Here is a 21,733-nt window from a genome sequence, read left to right as displayed (position 1 = left end):
GCGGCCCCACCTGCTTGCGGGAGCCCGAGAACACAGGCCAGGAACAGGCACTCTGCGCTCCGCCGGCCTGGAGGAGGCTTTCGGGGACATGCGCACAGGCCCCCGCGGGCGGCTTCGCCTCTGTGCAGCCGTCGTCGCCTTCCCAGCCAGCTTCACCGTCGGCCGGGTCTCCCAGGACCCGCGCTCGCCTGCCTTACGGAGTTATCACCTGCGTGGTGTTTTCTTGCGGATGCGCGTTCTCTGCCTCGGTTATTGCCCAGATAATGAGTCATTGATTTCAGTAAGAATCGCGTCCATGACTCACGGCAGTCGTTCTTTCCCGACGCGCACCCATTTTGGCAATGGGCACTATTCTTCCAGCTCATTGACGCGCTGGGGGAATAAAGCTGCGTTGTGTCACTGTATAGTAACGGGGCCTGCATGGGCACCGCATAATGAACAATCTGGACCATTCTTGCGCCATGCGGGACGTGCAGGGTCAGTGCATAGTGGCAGCACTGTGCCGGGTCACCCACGCAGGCTGAAAGGGCCCCTCTCAGCCGGGCCTCAGCGGCGCCCCGGCAGCGTCTCCGCCAGCCCCAGGCCCCGGGAGCTGGGTGCTGCGGCCCCGGGCAGGGAGGCCCCGTCAGCATGGCTCCTTGCGGGCGGGCAGGCGGGCGGGGGGCAGAGCCGGGAGGGCGTCAGCAGGGGTGCCCGTGGAAGCGCTGAGGCTGACTCACCGTGTGCAGCTGGGGAGGTGGGCCCCGAGGCCCATCCGACGTTCATGAGGACTTGAACCGAAGGCCGGCCAGGGAGGCAGGCAGGGCTTCTGCACAGACTGGGGTCCCTGGATGGTGTGTCCACATCCCGCCCAGGCCGGGCTCACCGCCGGCGCAGGGCAGGGACTCAGGGCACCATCATGTCCGTCCAGCTGCGGCTCTGCATGGTGTTGCGGCTGAGGCGGGCAGCATGGCTGGCAGGGATCCAGGACAGGCTGGGGCAGGGGAGTGGGCAGTGGCGCCCGCGGGTGAGGCACGTCCCCTTCTTGCCGCACGTCCCCTTCTTTCCGGGTCCCCTCTGGTGGGCGCGGAGGAGGGCTCTCAGTGCAGGATGGGCCACTGTGACCCCACACGTCCCCTGTGACCTTTCTGACGTTTCTCACCCTGTCCCCGAAGGTGTATGTGAACGGAGAGTGGGTGACCAGCATCAGCGAAGGGGGCAGCTTTGGGGAGCTGGCACTCATCTATGGCACCCCCAGGGCAGCCACCGTGAAGGCCAAGACGGACCTCAAGCTCTGGGGCATCGACCGGGACAGCTACCGGCGCATCCTCATGGTGAGTGGCCCCCTGGCCCAGGAGCTGCAGCCCGCTGGGGGTCTGGCACACTCCCAGCCAATCATCCTGCAGGAACCTGGCTTTGTCCAAGGGGGGGTGATAGATAAGGCCTGGTGGGGTGCTAAAAATGTGGGAGGGATTCTGGAAAGTTCTTAAAAGGTAAGCAGTCAGCTAGGGAAGCCCCTTTGCCCTCCCTATCTCCTTTCAGCTGTCTGGAATGGGGTTCTGATGGCTGGGGCTCCAGCTGCCATTCTGGACCATGAGGTGACTCTGAGGATGGAACCCATTCGTGAAGCGGGTGGAGCAGAGAGATGTGGGGAGCCCACATCTCTCTGGTGGCCCCAGCACAGTGGGGCCTGACTGCTTGGCCCCAGACGGCCTTGTGTGGAGGTCATCCCCCAGGCGTTTTTGCCCCTGTCATTTTAGGTTTTCTCTCCGGTGCAGCCACATGCATTCTTAGCTGGTGCAGGGCAGTGGGTGCAGGCCCCTGTGCGGCAGTCGGGGGCACAGGGAGCTGTGAGCAGGGAGACCTTCCCCGGGGGGGAGGAAGCAGACCCTGCCTGTGCCCGCCGCGCGCTCCTCCGACACACACCGCCTGCCAGGCGCCGTTCTCGGTGCTGAGGTCGGCGCATCACAGAGGCAGCGTGTTTGGTTCAGGTGTCAGGGAACAAATACGATCCTTGGGTGGCGACAGTTCCTTGGAGAAAATTACGGCAGAGAAGGGGGCAAGGGGCCTGCGAGGTGGGGAGGGGTTGCTGTTTTATAGAAAGGCCTGGAAGAACTCCTGGGATAAGGTGGCGTTGGGGCAGAGGCCTCCGCGCAAGGAACCAGCGCATCCAGGAGAAGAGTGTCTGGGCAAAGGCCCTGCGGCGTGAGCTTGGATGCTCGTGGAGCAGCGGGCAGACCACCGTGGGTGAGGATGCTGGGGTCCTGTGGCGGGTACGGCTCACGCAGAGCCCTCAGCTCCCACCCGAGTGTGTTGTGGGCGCCCTGCAGGGGTTTGAACAGAGGAGCTCCCACTCAGGTTGGGGCCTGTCCTGGAGAGGTTGGAAACCATCCTACCCTGGGAGCAGCTGGGAAGCCAGAAGGCTCTGGGCTGGCCGCACTGGCCGAGGACATCCCAGCATGGTCGAGGGTCTCTGTTCCTTCCCATCCCTGGGCAGAGGACACTGGAGCCGAGCGCCTGGCCTTTGGGAAGTCTCGCTCCTCAGCCACCTAGGCTTGCCTGGTGATGACGGCTGGTCCAGGTGCTTTTCCGGGCGGGTTGGGGACGGGGTCTGCTCAGACCCAGCTCTCATAGGGTCTGAACTCCAGGAGGGGTCCCGACTCTCCCAGAGGGAAGTGACTGGGGCGAGCTCCTTGCCGGGAGAACTTTGGCTTCCCCCACCTGCTCCCCGGGACTTGACTGTCTCCCCCAGACTGGTCTGGATGGTGCAACTTCCAGGGAGGGACCGTGATGCCGGGGTGCTCTGGGGGAGGCCCGGGGACAGTCCGCGAGTGGTTTAAAACAGCCCCAGGGAGGGCTCAGTCAGGCGGAGACTGGAGATGGGGTCCCGCTCAGGCTGCCCCTCCTCTCGGGAACATCGGCGCCCTCCGCCCATCATGGTCCCACTGCAACACCCCCGTTTTCACGACACAGGGAGAATTCAGCGCAGTCTTGGGGGCGACTGTTTGATCAGGCTCTGTGCGCATGAGGAGCCCGTCATCTGTGCACTCAGTAAGCACTGACTGCCCGTTGTGAGCCAGGGGCTCTTCTAGAGCCGTGGGCACAACAGGAGTGAGCAGCTGAGTGTCCCTGCCTCCGGAGTGGAGCTTTCTCTCCTCCTCATCTTCAACCTGCTAGCTCCTGTTTTCTCCTGGAGAGGCTGTGTGCCGCGTAGGTGGGGAGCCCGGAGGCACCTTCCCCCCTCCCTCCCACAGGCAGGGGCAGGTCTGGGCAAGGGCCCAGCAGCTTCTGTCCGCCCCGCAGTCCCCTCTGCGTGCACCTGGCTCATGTTGCATAAGCTATTGTTTCTCACCATCCCCAGTTCTGAGTCCTTCTCGGCTGTAGGATTTTTGTGGCTGGAACCTTGTATTAAGGGAAGTTCCCAAACCACCGAGGCAGCTGGCACTTCCTCCATCTTAATTCTGGATCCCTGGATGCTAAGAATAGCCGTGGCTGTGCTGGGAGTCTGCGGAGCTTCTGTGTCTCGGGAAAGAAAATGATAGTGCTGGCTGACCCGGAAGGGAGTGTCCTGCAGGACAGTACCCGTGTTTGCATCAGTCCTGGGTTTGGATGGATTTGGACTCCTCCGTCATGCAAAGTGGACCCACCATGCATTCACTTGGTGCTAAACTGGGACTTGCCAAGGGGTAGACGGGGGGGGGGGCGGCGGGAGCCGCCAGGAGTGTCTCCAGGAAGAGGGCCCCTCCCTGTGCGCTCAGGTGATAGGGATCCCAGGACATCTGATCCAGAAGCTTCCCTTGAACATGCCTTCTTTTCCCTTTGCTGCTCCGCGTGGCGTAGAGGGATGGGGAGCTCGGCGAGGCCACTGAGCAAGGCCAGGCTCCATGTCCTCATCTGCAGCGAGGTTGGGGTCAGTAAGCACTGCCTATGCCCCCCCTGCCCGTCCCTCCTGGGTCAGGTGTGGGGTGCCCACTCCCTGCGTGAAGAATGGAAAACTTCAGGCCACCCCTACCCTTGAAGCAGGGGTCACGCGCCAGCCTCTCTGGCACAGAGTGCCCAAGGGGTGCCTCCCGCTTGGCACGTCAGTGGACTCCCAGCATTCCTGCACCACCCAGAGGCTGGTAGCTGTCCCTCTGTGTCTCAGTGGGAAGCAGACAAGGAGCCTGCTGGACTGAGGTGGGGATGGCGCAGCAGAGCCGTGGTAGGAGGTCTGGAGGAAGGTGGGGAGGAGCCCAGGTCCAAGATGCAGGGAACATGGTGCTGACTATCCATTCTCCTAATGGGGAAACTGAGGCCCAGAGGGGATGAGACTGGGCTAAGAGTGTGGGGGGGTTATGGGTGATCTGGAGTTGGAATGTGAATGTACTGATCCTTGCTGTCAGCTCTCCTCCACTGTGCTGGGGAAGGATCATCACTGCTACCACCGCCATCATCACCATCACCACCATCACCATCACTATCACCACCATCATCCTCACCATCATCATCACCATCCTCACTATCCTCACCATCATCACCACCACCATCACCATCATCATTACCACCATCATCCTCACCATCATCACCATCACCACCATCACCATCATCACCACCAACACCATCACCATCATCACCACCAACACCATCACCACCATCACTACCACCATCACTACCATCACCACCACCATCACCATCACCACCACCATCACCATCTCCATCATCACCATCACCACCATCATCACCACCATCACCACCATCATTACCATCACCATCATCATCACCATCACCATCATCATCATCACCACCAACACCATCACCATCACCATCACCACCATCATCCTCACCATCATCACCATCACCACCATCACCATCATCACCAACACCATCACCATCATCACCACCAACACCATCACCACCATCACTACCATCACCACCACCATCACCATCACCACCACCATCACCATCTCCATCATCACCATCACCACCATCATCACCACCATCATCACCATCACCATCATCATCACCATCACCACCATCATCATCACCACCAACACCATCACCATCACCACCATCATCATCATCACCACCATCACCACCACCATCACCATCTCCATCATCACCATCACCACCACCATCACCACCATCATTACCATCACCATCATCATCACCATCACCACCATCACCATCATCACCACCAACACCATCACCATCATCACCACCAACACCATCACCACCATCACTACCATCACCACCACCATCACCATCACCACCACCATCACCATCTCCATCATCACCATCACCACCATCATCACCACCATCACCACCACCACCATCATCATCATCACCACCATCATCATCATCACCACCATCACCACCATCACCACCATCATCATCACCATCAACACCATCACCACCATCACCCTCACCATCGTCATCACAATCCTCGCCATCATCACCATCAACACCATCACCACCACCATCACCGTCACCATCATCACCGTCACCATCACCACCATCATCACCATCATCACCATAATTAACCATCATCACCACCATCACCGTCAGCACTATCAGCACCATTTCCATCACTACCACCATCAACACCATCACCTTCATCACCAAGCTTCGGGACTTGTAGAGCCCAGTCTGGGTTCATTCCTGTTCCTGGGATCCCGTCTAGGTGGTCACTTGCCCCTCTGAGCCTGCCTCTTCCTCTGGGGATGAGGGTAATCATGCCCTCATCTGACAGGACTCTCACAAGGTTGGGCAGGCCCAAGTGTCTGGAGGACGCACTGCTGCCTTGGCCTGAGCACTTTTTCACTGTCACCATCCTTCCTCCCACCTCTTTCCACATTGGGTGTCTGCTCTGCGGTCACTGGACTCTCCATCCTTTTCACATTGCTGATGAACTTCCAGCTCCCATCGATGGATGCGGCTGCTGGTGGACTGCACGTCCCTGTTTTCTGAACATGCAGTACTTACCAGTACTCATTGGCAGGGCTACCATGCATAGTTGTGGAGTGTGTGCACTATGCAAAGGCCCTGGGCAGCAGGGAGGGGGGCTGAAGTCCAGGCTGCTCTCTACCTGTCAGGCTGGTGCTGGCTGCTGGGAGGCTGGGCCTCCTTCTTATTTGCTTAGGCCACCAGCTCACTGGGATGTGCCTTTTTCTAATTCACAGTCTGATTCTAATTTTTGGAGTGGATTCTCACTTCTAATTCACGTAAAGGCTGATGGGGCCCTGCTTGCTGGTTTTGTCTTAATTCAGCCAGCATTTGGAAAAGAAGCAGCTCATTGGCTTTTCTCCCTAAGCACCGGTTTTAGGCACATGTGGTCCAGAGACGTCACCGACGCTGGCTGCCCCCTCTCTAACGCATCACCCATGTGGTTCTGTTGCCGGCCCCAGAGTCTCTCCAGATGCGTGTGTCCGGGGGAGGTGTGGGGATATGGTGAGCCTGCTCAGACAGTGCCCCTCGCCATCCTGCCTTGGGGACACCTGCCCTCAGCACATGGAAAGCCCAGCACAGGACTCTGGTCGGCTGAGTGCTCATTGTGTGGACCCGTCACTGGCCCAGGCCGGATGAGGTCACTGAGGCCGGCCCGGGGAGGTGCAGCTGCCTGGATGCGGTGGGAGGTGCAGGGTGGGGTCTCTGAGGGGCCTCCAAGAACCCTCAAAGGGTTTCCTTTTAAGAGTTCAGAGTCACTGGGGGACATCTGGAGATGTTGAAAGGATTCAGGCATGAAGACCCACCTTTTCTGTCTTCTTTCTCCCAAACAGGGCAGCACACTGAGAAAACGCAAGATGTATGAGGAGTTTCTCAGCAAGGTCTCCATCCTGGGTCAGTGGCCCCGGCCCTGTGTACGACGCTCTGTGCCACGTGGCCTCCTCCAGTCTCGTCTGAGTCCTGCCTGCTGGCCTCAGCTATTTCCACGTTCCCTGCATGCCTGGCAGGTTCAGCGCCCTTGGTGATGTGCAAGCTTGGGACAAGCACACGTATGCACACACAGGCACGCTCACACACATACATACGTGTATGCACAGAGGCACAAGCACACATGCACACACAGGCACGGTCACACGTGTACACACACACACCAAGAGCTCTGTGTCTAGCCCCTAGGGCGCCATTATGCTCTCCTCAAGTGTCTGTGCCCTCATCCCGTGGGCCCCTCTTGTCCGTCCGTCCGCCACCAGTGTCGCCTCCAGCCGTCCCTGCATGTCCGTCAGTCTGAGCTGCAGTCCCATCTCGTGTTGTAGTAAACATGGCCCACTGTGCTGAGCTCCTTCCCCTGACCTGTTTTGGTGCTCTCCTAAGTATGGTTTCTCCTGGTGCATTTCTGCCCTTCCTTGTCCTGGGGTCTGATAAACACGATGGCTCCACCTCCGTTGATTTTCAGGAGTGTCAACAACGTTGTCACCAGCACGAGTTTCTGAGTGTTGTGAGGCTGCAGGGCGTGTGTGGCCATCATGGGCTGAAACAGACCAGCCCTGTCTGGCAGGACTTGCAGCTGTTCCTTATCTGTGCCCGGCCCGTGACAGGTGGCTGGCAACTCGCACTTTGGACAGGGCGGCTCTAGCCCAGGGGAGGGGCTGTGCCTGGGAAGGTGAGGGGCCACCGCGTGCTGAGCCCCCGGGAACCGCAGGAGACCACCGTCCAGCAGCAGCCCCAGGCCGGGCTGCTGGGTAGAGATGCTGAATGAAGGGTATCCTTCTTTTCCAAGAACGTAGTGGAGTGAGGATGGAAAAGAAGCAAAGGGCTGACGCTCACGGTTGAGGGCGCAGGATTGGGGCAGCAGTCCAGGTCCCGCAACGGCTCCCCTGCCTGTGTGGTGTGAGCCAGTGGGGGTGCTGGGCTGACCCTCAGCCCTGGAGCAGCCCCGGCTCCCGGATGGGCTCTCCCTCTGCCTGGTGCCTGCTGTCCAGGCCACGGAGACGAGGAGAGGGCTCGCTGCCTGCCCTTCCAGCGGAGGATTGGAGGGGAGGACAGGAGGAAGGCCCCTGCACGACCTCGTAGCAGGCTTGGACACATGGAGGGAAAGGCCACGGCAGCCGCATAGACTAGCCACAGGCGCCAAAACTACAGAGAAAAGCTCAGAGCAAGCGACCCACAGACAAGAGCCCAGTTAGGAAGAAGGCGTGTCCAAGACACAGACAGCACGTCTGTGTAGGAGCATTTCTCCAGAACGCAAATCGGCTCGCAAGCCGTGGAGGGAAGAACTGGGAGACGCATCCCGGCCAGAGCCTCGGAAGTCGGCCGGGGTCGCGGGAGCAAAGCCGGGGCAGCGTGACCCCGGCCATACAGCTTCGCCGTTGGGGGTTTCTCGCGAGGGGACAGAGACACGGCCACGGACGGTCCCTGCCACGGCTTCCGCGAGGACTAGGAGCGGAAACAAGGCGAAGTCGGCCGCGTCGTGTGGGTGGAGTGCAGTTGCGTGAAGGCACCAGAACTCCAAGGTGGACGCAGACCTCACAGGCAGAAAGCAGCAGGCGTGGATGGCGTGAGCAGCCCTCTGTCGCATCTGTGAGGCTCTTACCGGAAAGCGTGAGGCCACGGCCTCGGGAGAGGGAGAGAAGTCAGGGTGAGCGTGATGTTAGGGGCCTGTGATTTCATCAGTGGGATTACACGTCTCCAAAAAACAGACCTGAAGGTCAGCTGTGCTTTGATAAAAAAAAGATTAAAAGATTTAAAAACCCTTAACAGATCTGAAGCTATTATGACAAAATATTCATATGATTTTATTCCGGACAAATGTCGGTTGGTTATGTTGTTCATGCTACTTTTTTGATTGATTTTTTTCTCCAAGTGAAGAAAAGTGGACAAGCTGAGCGTGGAGTCGACGTGCTGGAACGGCGCAAGGCAGCCGGGGAGTGCGGTGGGGCAGGACCCCCGTGGGGGACACGCCACGGAGCCCAGGGAGGGCACTGGGGCACGTGGCTGTTGCAGACGGGGAAGGACGAGGTGCCCGCGGATGGCCAGGCCACACCGGGGACCAGAACCCAGAACCCGTAGGGAGCCAGCACCGCTGTCGAGTCGAGCCACCTGAAATGGCCTGTTTTCTACCCCTTTTGACCTAAAGGGCGGGCATTCCATACGGTTTGACCTGAGGACTGGTTCGTTTCATGATCTTTCTTAGGGAAATCTCTTAGAAAGGAATGGAACTTACATTGAAAAAAATACTCAGTTACCCTTGGTTTCTTTTTCTTGTGTTAGATGCAAGCAAAATAGAATTTAAGAGTTTATGTTGAGAAAGGCAGCACAGCTGGTGGGGTGTGTCTGTGAGAGCATCTCGGCTTGTCTTTCTGTCCGTCCTGCTGTCTGGGTCTGGGCCTGGAGACGCGGCCACGTTGCATGACGTTGCCACGGCTATTTCTGGGTGGCACTTGGCAGTTTTTCACATTCTTTACACTTTGCTGTATTTCTTGAGTTCTTTGTAGTGAATAGGAGTAATTTAACCCAAAGCAGTAAAGTAGGCCCAGCAGGGAGGGCGCCGCAGGGCCTCTGACCCAGGGCGCGAGCAGCGGCTCGACCCCAGTCCTCGCGGAGACCCGTGGGCTGGTGAGAGAAGGATCTGGTTCTTCTCTTCCTCTGGTGGTGAGAGCGCATCGCACAGCATGCACCGTGTCAGCCGTTTCTAACGCGAGGGCGTCTGCCCCCGTCACCACTCCCTGGTTCCACAACCTTCTCATCACCCCCAGGGGAGGCCCCGTGCCCTTGAGTCTGTCTCTGCAGGTGGCTGGTCTGAACGTGCCCTGTGAAGGGACTCTGGGCTGTGTGGCCAGTGTCGTACTTGGTGAAACGAAACTTGGCAGCCTCGCGAGCTGGTCCGCGTGGTTTCACAGGGGCTGCATGAAGGGTGATTTAGCCCCGGGGGGAATCCCCAAACCCAGGATCCCACGGCGCACGGTCACCGTCCACCTGCTTTTATTGGTGCCAGGTGCTCTTACAAGCTCCGGTCAGCCCCTGTCCACAAGCTTTGTTCCCTCCGATGACTCGATTGCCAGCACATGCTTCTCCGTGGCCGTGGGTGGAGCAACCACGAGACTAATCCCTTCCCCCCTCAGTTATCCCGGCTGCAGAGAATCCTCCAGAGAGATGCCTGCGGCCGCGTTGCCAGACCTTGCTCTCCGCCGTCTGCCCTCCGCTCACGTCCCTCCCTTGGCAGGAAGGAGCGTGAAGGCAGCAGCGGTGGGCTCGGGGCTGGAGGTTCCTGTGCATAGACTCTGGGGTCGGCCTGTGACGGGCACGGAACTTGGCAGGCTCAGGGGAAGCATGAGCCTAGAAGCGACCCTGGGGCTCCACGTCTGGCACCTCGCGTGGTCTTGGGCTGCGGCTGCCGGTGGTTCACCTGCCTGCTTGCGTTCCCATACGCCCAGGTGCAGAGTTGAAATCCCCTCAAGAAAGGGGCCCGTCTGTAGGGCGGACGGTCAGCCCACGGAACCCTAAGACTTGGGACCCCGAACGCTGTGAAAACACCCCCACGGTTCGTGTGTCCTGCGTTGCCTCAGAGACTGCGTACAATTCAAAACCGGGGCAACAAACTGCCACCCGCCCAGTGTCTCCCGAGGTTCCTGCCGCTGGGGGACCCGGCTTTGCCTGTCTCGACTTTCGGACCTCGCGTTTCGGATGGAACGGAGAAACCTGCTGATGGAACAGCGGGAACACACGTCCCCCCCGTTGCCTGACTCGCGGTTATGTGCCGTGTGGCCCTCGGGCCGGCCTGCGTGCCGACTCCCCTGTGAGCACGGACTCATCCCGCGTGGGAACGCCACCGGCCCCAGGTCCCTGGGTGGCTCCGGCTGTGCAGACCTCTCCTGACGGGCTGGCGGGGTGCGCATGCCGGCGGCCCCGCGGAAGCTCGTCCTTCGCAACGCGCAGCTTGGGCAGGCGGCGGAAAGCAGAGAAATCCCGCTCCTAACCCAGTTCTAAAATAAATGCTTTGCTTTGTATTTTTAGCCGCTGACCTACTTAAGCACTGATAAGTATAGGCCGGGGAAGGGTTTTCTGCCAAAAGAGAAATAGTTAATCAGGCAATCGTTATTTTCTCCCGAAGGAGCGTATTGGGTTTTTTCCTTTTCCTTCCTGAGGGCTAGGGGACAATGACGGGGAAGGGAAGGCGCGGGGAGAGGCGGAAAGGGATATAGAATTTGCAAGCTGTAAAGACGAGTGTGGCATTGGAATTAAGCGTTTTGACCTAAAATAACGGAAGGTGGGCTATGCCCAGCACTGTGACATAAGCATTTGCAGTTGGACCGTGATGAACGGTGTTTCTTCTGGACGGGCAATTGCTCCAGCCGCGTAGGAGCCCGTGCTTAGCTGTGATTGTGTTTTTACACGAACACGGGCAGCTTACGTCTGAAGAGGACAGGAGTCTTTTCATGCTGGGTTCACAGGCCCCACTTCCTGCGCTGGTCGCCTAAGCTAAACCGCGGTGTGTGTGAGCACAGCGCCCGCTCCAAGACCCTGTCCCCCTGCCGAGGATGGAGCGCGAGCCCAGCACATCCCGCCCAGCTCCCTGGTGAAACGCCCAGGCCCTCCCAGCACGAAAACGCACTCCCCATCTCCCTCACTGCTGTCCTAGCAAAGGCTGATCCATGGTGCTCCCTGGGAAAGCGCTGGGGTGCAGGGTGGGGGCGCACGCCGTGGTGACGGGCCCTTGTCGCCCACTCTAGAGTCCCTGGAGAAATGGGAGCGCCTGACTGTGGCGGACGCCCTGGAGCCCGTGCAGTTCGAGGATGGAGAGAAGATCGTGGTTCAGGGGGAGCCCGGGGATGACTTCTTCATCATCACGGAGGTGAGTGTTGCTCGGTCGGAGTGCCGGGGACAAGGTGGGCGGCCCTTCTGCTCCTGCGTGCGCCACCCCAGGCCGCCACCCTCCTGCCTTCTGTCCCGCTAACAGCCTCAGGCCCGCGCTGACCCGTGTTCTTGCCCTTGAGAATCAGAAGGGTCTCCTCTTAGAAAATGGCATCGGGTCCCCAGGCCCACGCGTGTGGTGACATGTGAGGACGGTACACAGGAGTGAACACACGTGTGGGCTCTGTGGAGGTGGGGAATGTGAACCCACGCTGGAAGTTAGAGTTTTGTGGTGTGTTATCGTTGGGAGAAACACGTAAATTTAGGGCACGCGGGATCTTTCCACACTGTCTTTTAAAACTACGTGCAAATCTACAGTGATCTCAAATTAAAAGTTTAGTTTTTAAAAATGGTTCCTGGTTCTCAGCCTGGACACGCATGAGTCCCTTTGACGAGGCCCCGCGACAGCTGGCTCTGGGGCTGTAATCCGTGGCGGCCACACTCAAGCCTGTCACTGACAGGGGCGAGCAGCTGCTGTGGCCGCCTGTCCCTGGGGCTGGGCTGGGCTGAGACCGCCAGAGCGAGCCCCCGCCCAGGCGCTGCCTGGAATGAATGGGGGGCCCGCCTCGCGGTGTGGGCAGCCCCGATGACGCAGGGCCAGAAGTATGCTGCCGTCTGTTGGGCTGGCTCCCCCCTCCGCTGGAGCTCAGGGGCGGAAGGATTTCACTTCCATGCTCATTAAAGCACATTCTTCAGCTGTGCATTTTGCCGCAGGACAAAGGGAGTCCTCGGCGTGGCAGCTTGGTGGCCCGGCGTGGCAGCGGGCCGTCACTGCTGGGTGTCGGACACAGAGCTCCGCGCCTGGGAGCCACTTTCTTGGTGTAAAATAAGAGGAGAACGTGCCAGGTTGTCGATGCGGGTGGTGCGGTCTGGAGCCCGCTCTGCCGGCACTCATCCACCCCGGGGACGCGCGGCCCGTAGTGCGTGGGCGACACAAAACCCAAATTTGGTTTGCGACTTTAGTCTGGGCTAAAGTCCCAGAAGGCTGTGGAGTCTGACAGGAGAACAGCAGGAGGGGAGATGGGGGTCTGTGGGGTGGAAGGGGCGCCGGCGAGGTTCCGGGTCATTCTGTGAACGTGCTCGTGGGGACCTGGTCACCTCCGCGCCCCGTCCCAGCACCGTGTCCGGGGACAGATCCTGCTTGTAGGTGGCGGGCGGGCAGCGCGTGCACATGCGTGAGCAGAGGAGGCCGCCTCCAGCCTGAGCTCCTTGAAAGCCGCCTGTCTCTAAAGGAGTCCCCAGTGCAGGGATGCGCTCTCAGCGGTGTGGCTCGAGGTCCCTAGGGCAGGAGGCCCACTCAACACTAACATTTCCTTGAAAAGGGCAAAGGAAGGGAGGAGGAACGAATAAACCCCAGGTGGGATGCGTGTTGAATCTGGTCCGCTATGACGCGGAGCCAGTCGTCGGAGCGGAAGGCCGGCCAGGCTCTCGTCTCTGCTCCCGGAGACGACGTTCCCGAGACTTGTGGAGTTTGGGGGGGAGGCCCCGTTTTTATCTTGTGCCGTCCTCCTGCGTGTCTAGGGGGAGGGCTGGGGCCTGTGCAGAAAGCTCGTCCTGCCTCCAAAGCAGCCGTGACTACTGTGGGACAACGGGGTGGATGGGGTGCCATCCCCTCTGCGGTGGCGCATGGCTGACCCCTATTCCCCCATGCCCCAGACTGTCTGACCTCTCACCTGTGGCCTCGGACGTGACACCCTGTCTGGGTCGGTGTGGGCCTGGCATTTCGCGGTTAAGGACACGAGCCTCATGTGGAGGTGGAGGGGGTCCCTTCAGCCACCCCGTTCCCCGAATCTGCATTAGATGTGACCGACAGCAGGGTCCTCACTACATTCCTGGGCAGGTGGGGTCTGATTGATGGGAGGGCCTTGGCAACTCGCCAGACCCCTGGGACAGGGCACCCAGGCTGGTTGTGAGGGACTCAGACCCTCGTCCTTGGGGCCCTCCTTCCTGGCGCCCGCGGCCGTGCTCTCGATGCCCGCAGGGCTCGGCTTAACAGCGGGGCCCGGAGCTCCGAGTTCACTTGATGTCCCCCCTCGGATGTCCAGCCCTCTGCATCTCCACACGAGCAGCCCCAGCTGCCACCCACCTGGCGCCAGTGGGGACCCCCACGTAAGAGCGCCTGGCCAGGCCCCAAGTCCCGCCAGAGGGGACGGACAGTGGCCCTAAGTCACTGAGCCCTGGAGCTGCCTGTCTGTTCCCCTCAGTTGCCAGCACGAGTGATGCCCGTGCAGAGCCGCCCTTGGGCAGCTCTGATGACCGGGTACCAAGGGGAGGGCGTGATGCCAGTTTAAAAGCACTATTCTTTTCTTCTGCTCTGGGTGTAAATTCATTAACAAGAAGCTGGCGCTCACGGGGCCAATTTGGCCCAGAGATGCATTGTCTTGACCTATATGGTATTTTTTAAAAAGCGTTTGAGTTAATCGTCAGTATTTAAAAATCAAGATACATCTCATAACAGTGTGAATCTCTTCCCTTTAAAAATCTGGTACCTGACCACCTTGGGCCTGCGTCGCTATCTGGCCACAACCAGCAGACCTGAGGGGCAGGCCCCTTAGGGTGGGAAAGGGCCCTGTTTGCTGCAGTCCCCACCTGGCCCTAGAGGCTGCTTGGCGGGCCCTGCAGGCTTTGAGGTTGGTGACCTCAGTGCTCATGGTCTCAAAGCCAAGGGAGTAACTCTGGCCAGCCCAGACAATCGTCCTTTATTGTGAGGCCACGGGTAGAAAGGTGTAAACGCGTGTGAGAGGCACAAATCGGTGAGGGGCCCTCACAGGAGGCCAAGGAAGGGAGTCGTTAGCGAGTGTGTTCCTCCTGATGACACAAGCGGGCGCTTTCCGAGCCCAGGATATGTTGTGTGAGTGCCCAGGCCCCCGCCAGGGAGGTGTGGTCAGTGCTCAGCGTCCCTTCCTTGGGGGGGACACACAGCCAAGGCCGCACAGCCCAAGTGTCCGCCACGCACCCTGCTGGCCGGGGTCCTGCTCCTTGCTCCCGAGGGCCGAGCGTTCGCTCTGTGTGTGTGTGTGTGTGCATGTCCGTGCGGGTGTGCACACACGTGTGCGTGTGGGTGTGTGCATGCCGGTGTGTGTGCGCGTGTGTGTGCGTGCACGTGGGCACAGCAGAGTGTCCAGACGCGCCTCGTTCTTGTCTAGGGCACGAGGAACAGTGAGCGCTGCTCCCTGCATCTTACACGTTTATTTCTTCTGCTGCTGCTGCCTTCAGGTGACTCAGGGGAGGGGCCTACCCGGTGTCGTGCTGGCTCTGGGGGCCTCCCTGCCCCTCATCCCTTAGCAGTTGTTGGCGTCCCTTCTCAGGACGGCTCTGAGGGTGCGCCGGGGGCAAGCCAGGGGATGGTGCCGGGGGAGAGCAGTGGGGTGACGGTGACCTCCGCAGCTCTGTCCAGGGATTGGGGCCTCCCCGTTGACGAGGGTGGGGGCTCCCACACATCAGGGCGGGTGTGCAGACTCTGGAATGTAACCCGACACTCAAGGAGATGTATTTGAAGTGGTCTCCTTGGCAACTTGGATTTTTTCCCCTTTTTCTCTGTGATCAACCAGGTCAGGTAGGTCCCACGGGACCCCAGGGTTTGCAGGCATCAGAGGTTCCCTGTTGTTTGCTGCACGGCCCCCTGGCCACGCCTGCCAGACACACGGGTCAGGCCCGCCAGCCCTGCTCCCTGCGGTGCCCAGCGAGCTGCCTGGGGGTGCCGCAGTTGGGGCTGGAGGATGCCTGTCCTTGGGGGTGTCGGCGCTGGCCCAGGAGGCTGCCTGGGTGGTCCCTGGTTTGGGTGGCAACCAAGAACGTCATAGAACAAAGCAGGAGAAGGTAGTGTTGGCTGTGGGTTTTGCAGAGCGAGCACTTTCCCCTTGGGCGCCTCGGTTAGATACTTCTAGAGACCCCGGTGACTGTTCGGTGGCTGATGTCTCTGTAGGAGCAGAGACCCCCACGCCACCCACGGGGGGAAGTGAAGTGAGGGGGGCCTGTGTTCTTCTAGAGGACCTTGCAGGTGGCGTCCAGGCGCGTTACCTCTCTGCTTTGAATCATCCTCTCTACAGGCGGCTAACGGCACTCGTGCCTGTCGTGACACGTGACGCCCCCAGTTCTTGTGACACCTGTGGAGTCCACCTCACAGCGTGACTCCCTGCCCTGTGGAGACGGCGGAAAAGGGGCCCAGGCCCTGCGCGTCCCTCCTGTGAGGGTTGATTGTATGGGTCACCTTGGCCAAGCCACGGTCCCCAGATGTCAGATGTTTGCTCAACACCAGTCCAGGTGTTCCCGTGGAGGTATTTTTCAGATGGGATAACGTTGACATCAGCTGCTGTTGAGTGAAGGGGAGGGTCTTTTGTGGTGTGGGTGGGCCTCATCCAGTCAGTTGAAGGCTTTCCTTAAGAGAAAGAAGACAGTGGTCCCCGAGAAGAGACACCCCCTGCCAGCCCGCTGGACCCGCGGTCCTCCCCACTGCCGTGCGAGTGGACTCTGTGACGTGAGCCACTCTGGCCACACACATCCCATTGGTGGTTTCTCTGCAGCACCGTCTGATGCATCTGCTTCTTGGCTTTTCCAGAACAGTCCAGCCTCTGCGCAGGCGGGTGTGTCTGGGCGCCTGGTGCCTGCTGACGCACGGCCGTGAGGAAGTGGTTGGGGGTCTGTGCTTGGCTGGCTTGGTGCCGCCCTTCCTACCTTCCTCAGAGCCACAAGTGCGGCTGGGCCCCTTGTCTCCTCCCACCATTGCCTGGCTGAGTGTCTCTGCTCCGTTTGGGCAGATGGTCACTGAGTTTGCTTCCTTGTGCATGTCCTTCCCGCAGGTCCCCCAGGTGTGGCCGAGCCTGGCCGAGACCCCCTGCCCTGCACAGGTGTGGGAGGTGGTCCCTGCAGACACGTAGTGAGTCATGAACACCTGCGGGCTGGTGGGAGCCCAGCCCGGAAGGCCAAGTGGGGCTGCAGGGTCCCGGCCTCAGCTGAGCCCGGGGGGCCTCTGCCTGAGCAGGGCCCCTCCTGGGGGAGGTGGTTTCCTTGTCTCCCAGCTCTGTAAACACCAGCTGTGTCTGAATGCGCTCGACACTGGATCCCCAGAGCTCTTGGAGAACGTTCTCGGCAGTTGAGTGAGATCCCAGCCCCATAAACCCGGCCGACAGACACAGAGAAAGTACCATGTCTTCCCAGGGCCGTGCAGCACCATGTGGGGTGGGACGGGCTGTGGCCTCCCCAGGGAGAGGGTGTCGGGGCAGAGAGAGGACAGAGTGGCTGCCCAGCTGTCCCAAAGCCTCGACAGGAGCCACCTCCTGGTTCCCGCGCTCCAGGAAAACGGACAAGGATGTGGGCGGGTCTCAGCGCTTGGCCACGTGGCCCCACTTTGCACGCCCACGAGGACCCTGCCGACGCTGGGGTTGGGGGTGGTGGTGGTGAGGGCAGCTGGTTCCCATAAAATTCTGACAGAGAGCTTCCCGCTCGGTCCTGTACCAGCTGGCAGCCGGGGAGGCGTTGCCATGGAAACTCCAGATTTGGTTTATCTGCTCTCTTAGCAAATTAATTTTGCGAATGTCCACGGTGCTGAAGCAATGGCACCACCACTGCTCCCCAGGCCGCCTTCTGGCCGGGGACTCGCCCTCTTTGCCGCTCACACGTGTGGACCAGGTGGGTGGGTGTGCAAATTCACCAGGATCTCGGGGAGCAGGAAGGAGATCACCGCAGGCCCTGCTGGTGTGTTCTCCTCTGCCTGGGGTCATCTGAGACTCGGTCCGTGCCGTGCCCTCGCCGCGTGCCCGGCTGGGGGGTGGGCAGCAGCCCCTGGAGGGTAGGTATCTATTTGGGGAGGAGGGCGGTCGCCCCACTGACTTGGCACAGACTCGCCTTGGGTCCCAGGCCAAAGCAGGGGTCCCTGGAGGTAGCAGGTGGGCCTGGGGGTAGCAGGGGTGCTCCCACCGACAGGGAAGGGGTGGTGGGCACGTTGGGGCCTGAGGTCCAGACGGAGCAGATGGACAAAGGCGTGTGTCCAGGCAGAGGCTGCAGGTTGGTGATGAAGGGTGGCCGACTGGCCCAGGCTGCTCTAGCAGAAAGATGACAACTTTCCTTCTGGGCCCAACCGGGAGAAGCCCGGGCCCTGGGTTGGCGGCCTCTCTTAGCGCCCAGACCTTTGTCCTGCAGGCCTGGTGGGGGCAGCCGAGGTCACCAGTGTTTGCTGGCTTGTGGGTCACCGGTCCCCAGAATGAGACCACAGGGTTTCCAGAGTTCTCATTCTCTGACTTCATTTTTCAGGGCAGTTTGAGGCTCGCAGCAAAATCATGTGGAAGGAGCCGAGATTTCCCATCTCCCCATGCCGCCCCCTCCACAGGCTGCCCCATGATGAGTGTCCCCCAGACGGGGCATTTGTCACAACTGATGGCCCCACGCGGACATGTCGTCATCACCCAGAGACCACGGTCGCGCGAGGGTCCCTCTGGGTGGGCGTGCGTTCTGCGGGTGTGGACGGTGACGATGGTGTCCACCGCCACGGTGTCCCACAGAGTGTTCACGGGCCTGAAGTCCCCTGCGTCCCACCTGTTCATCCCTCTGCCCCGAAGCCCTGGCAGCCACCCCTCCTCTCCCGTGCGCACAGCCCTGCTTCCCCAGAGCGTCTGGTCGTCGGGCTCCCGCGGTGTGACGTTCAGGTGGTTTCTCTGTTATCAGTGTGTGGAATCACGGCCCGCTGCCCGGCCGGCCAGGGTAGAAGTCACAGCCCAGGCCAGCTCCATGACTCCAGGCCCCAGAAACCCACCCCTCGCTGCCTCATCGTCCTGCTGGTCCTCTAGAACTCCCCACGGTGACCGGTGATCGGGCGAAGGAAAAACCTGTTAATTCTGCTTCTCGCTCAGCTGCTCCGGCTGGGGCCACGCTCTTGACCTTCCTGACCTGTCCTGTGTGTGTGTTAGTAACCTCTGTCTGCACGAGACTTGCCCCAGGCAAAGAGGGGGTGCTGTGTGTGGGGCCTTGGGCCCAGCGCTGCAGACCTGGGCGACCGTCTCCCGCGGGCACGGGGCCTGGCTGCCAGCCCAGCTGCGCCCACCATCACCCATCCTCCTTTGGGTCTAAGGGTTGAGTCACGGGAAGCCGCCGGGTGCCCGCAAGTCCAGCCTCACCCAGGCTGTCCACAGTTCCTGCTGGAATACCCCCGGGTCAGCTAGCTCCTGCCCCTCTCCCACCTCTGGCCAAGCCCTAATGTAGTGAAAGGAGGCCCGGGATTGGACTCACGCCTCCTCACCAACCAGGGCACGTGCTCCCTCCATGGGCAGAAGCCCAAGAAGGCATCGGACGGGTGGACATGGCAGCCGGGCTCCCTCCCCAAGCGCAGCCAGGAAGGGCCTGGGCTCCACTTCATGCATTTGTTCCGGAAGCATGGGCCAGGTGCCAGGCCCCACCCTGTCCCTTGTCCCCCAACCTGTGACAGTTTGGAGAGGCCTCTGGACTCCCGCCAGGCCCAGTTGTGCGTGGCTCACAGAGCGGAGGCGTCTCTGAATGGAGGCCTTTAGGCTGAGGGAACGGTTTGTGCAAAGGCCCAGAGGCCTGTCACTTGGCCAGGGTGTGGTGGGGAGAGAGCACAGGTTGACCGGGACTTGGCCCCTCCCAGAAGGTGCTGGAGGGCGTCAGGCTGTGGAGAAATGGTCCGCGGTTGTTTGGGGTGCAGCAAGCAAGGGAGCCCCGGGAGGCACGAGCACGAGACAGACGCGGACGGGCCTGTGTGCACCATCCTGGGCCCGTCTGTTTGGGGACAGCCTGTGTGGGGAGGGGCCCAGCCTGTTTCGGGGTCCGTGTCTGAGGCATTTAGGGGGCTGCCGGCTCTCTGGCCGGAGGGGAGACCAGAGTGTGCCGAGAGGAGCAGGGGAGTCAGGCAGCACTGGTGTCAGAACCCTGCAGAGGGAGGGGCCATGGGGGGGACTGCTGGGCTCCGTGCACACCCCCCAGCACCCTGAGGGCCGCAGCAGCTGGGGCAGCTGGCAGGACACCCCATCATGGGGCTGTTCTTGCGTGGAGAATCTTCGGGCTCGCTCTGCCTCTTGGAAGGGAGTGCTGGGGGGTCTCCAGATGGGGAGCCGGGGTGTCGTGCAGCCTGACCTCACGGGTGCTGCTGCCTCCATGCTGGATCCCACGGGGCCGGGATCCGAGGGGACAGACGCTCCTGTCCATTCGGGTCAGGGTCCTCCGGGGATTGTGGGGCACGCATGGGGGGCGGGACAGGCGGGTTGTTGCCGAGACAGGCCGGGCTCTGGCATCTTCCCCAGGGGTTGGCATTCGGGAAAGGGGCCCCACGCCTACGGCTGAATGAGGGAGACATAGCCGGAGGTGGTGGTGTGGAAGGCGGCGTCCTGAGGGCCTGGCGTCCCCTAGGAAGGCCTGTGTATGTGCAGGCTAGGGGTTGGGCCCCATCTTCAAAGAGCCTGGGGTGCTACGGGGTTCCGCTGGACAGGTGCTAGAGACCCTTGGAGAGGGACCGTGCATGCACACGGACCGTGATGGAGTGGGTCGGGGGGAGCCCGTGGCCCGAGTCTCTGGCTGCCACGTGGAGGAGGGACAGGAACCGTAGTACGGAGGGTGGACAGACGGGCATCCTAGGCTTGCTGACCCGCCACCTGGGGAGGCGTTGAGGCCAGAGCCCACCCGGTGGCCCTGGTGCCCTCAGTGGAGGCTGTCAGCTGGTGCAGGAAGCCTGCAGACCTGGTGCCGGGGGCGGGGGGGGGGGGGACAGGGCAGGTGGCTGCTGGGCTTGGGCTCTGTTGAGCTGGGAGCACCTGGGGTCCTCACTGGGGTGCTTGGGGTGAGCAGCAGAACCACTGTGACCCCAGAGTAGACGACAGCTGGAAGGAGCCCTGGGTTCTGGCTCCTCTCTCCCGCCCTGGCTCACAGCAGGGCATGTGTGGCCGCAACACCTTGGACTTGTGAGCCCTGGGTCCCTAGCCTGTGGATGCCGTGGGTGCTTGGGTGGCAGGGAAGAGCCGGGCGCTGGGAGCAGAGCCTGGAGGAGCGGACCCGTGGCTTGTGACCCGCACGCCCCTCTGTCGTTCTGCTCAAGGACACGTGCGGTGCGGCCACCTGCATGTCTCCCAGACGCCGACCCTGCCCGTGGAGCGTGGGTCGCCAGCCACTCTTCTGAGCTCCTCACGGACGCTGCCTGGCTTCAGGGGGAACGAGACAACCGCCGGTTTGGAGAAAGAACCACGCCAAGCAGGGCCCGTGGTGCCCCGGACTCTGGGGTCCTCTGCCCCCTTCTCGGAGCCTGGCTCTGGGGCCCGCGTGGCTCTGCCATTCTCCCTTCGCCCAGGCCCTGGCCCCACGCAGGCCCCGCTGAACGCCAGCACGAACACGGGCCAGTGTGTGTGCCCAGCACAGTTTGCGTGTGACACCCTTGCGCCGAGTCTTTCGGCCGCGCTGCAGGGAGGTGGACCCACGCTTGGGCAGAGACGAGGCTCCAGCACCTCAGAACGGACAGAGGAGGAGCTCAGTGGGCCCGACGCTGGGACACGCGGTTGTCTGCCGCGATGAGTGCTCCTTTAGAAACCCCAGTACTGTCCGTATAGCGCAGGTCTATGCTGGAAGAGCCATGGAGCTTGACACTCAGTTGTTCAAGGGCATGTACAGGGTCTGATGGACTCCCGTCCCTCCCGAGCCCCTGCGTGTCCCTCCCCCCTTCCCTGGATGCCATCAGGGCTCAGCCCGCAGCTCCGACTGGACTTGACGAGGCCTGCCATCCCTTCAGGGCGGGGTTCCAGGAGGGCGGGCGGGTGCAGGGAGCCGCTCTGAGACACTGGTGTGGGAAGGCATGCCCAAGAGAATGAACGTAGCGAGGGTCCCTGCTGCATGCCCAGCTCGGTCTAGAGGACAGGCTTGTGGCCAGGCGTGTTCCCCGAGGGCCCGCCCCACCCGGCTGACCCATCGGGGGCCTCCTAGCCCACAGCTTCGC

The 21,733-nt window shown here is 61.1% G+C and overlaps 1 protein-coding gene across 4 annotated transcripts in view; it reads left to right on the top strand.

Annotated features, from left to right (window-relative positions):
- The window catches only part of PRKAR1B (protein kinase cAMP-dependent type I regulatory subunit beta), a 117,882-nt gene that overhangs the window by 79,437 nt on the left and 16,712 nt on the right, over positions 1-21,733 (top strand). For all 4 annotated transcript variants that reach the window (XM_087866649.1, XM_045813280.2, XM_045813282.2 and 1 more), the window contains 3 exons: positions 1,155-1,313; positions 6,735-6,795; positions 11,628-11,749. In XM_087866649.1, the coding sequence (XP_087722775.1) occupies positions 1,155-1,313; positions 6,735-6,795; positions 11,628-11,749 (342 nt within the window). The remainder of the gene's footprint in view (positions 1-1,154; positions 1,314-6,734; positions 6,796-11,627; positions 11,750-21,733) is intronic.

The sequence above is a fragment of the Ursus americanus genome, chromosome 2, assembly GCF_024610735.1.
Source record: "Ursus americanus isolate L20-20 chromosome 2, mUrsAme1.1.p, whole genome shotgun sequence".
In the NCBI taxonomy this organism is placed as follows: domain Eukaryota; kingdom Metazoa; phylum Chordata; class Mammalia; order Carnivora; family Ursidae; genus Ursus; species Ursus americanus.
The sequence above is the reverse complement of the archived record's forward strand: the minus strand, read 5'-3'. Positions and strand labels throughout refer to the sequence as shown.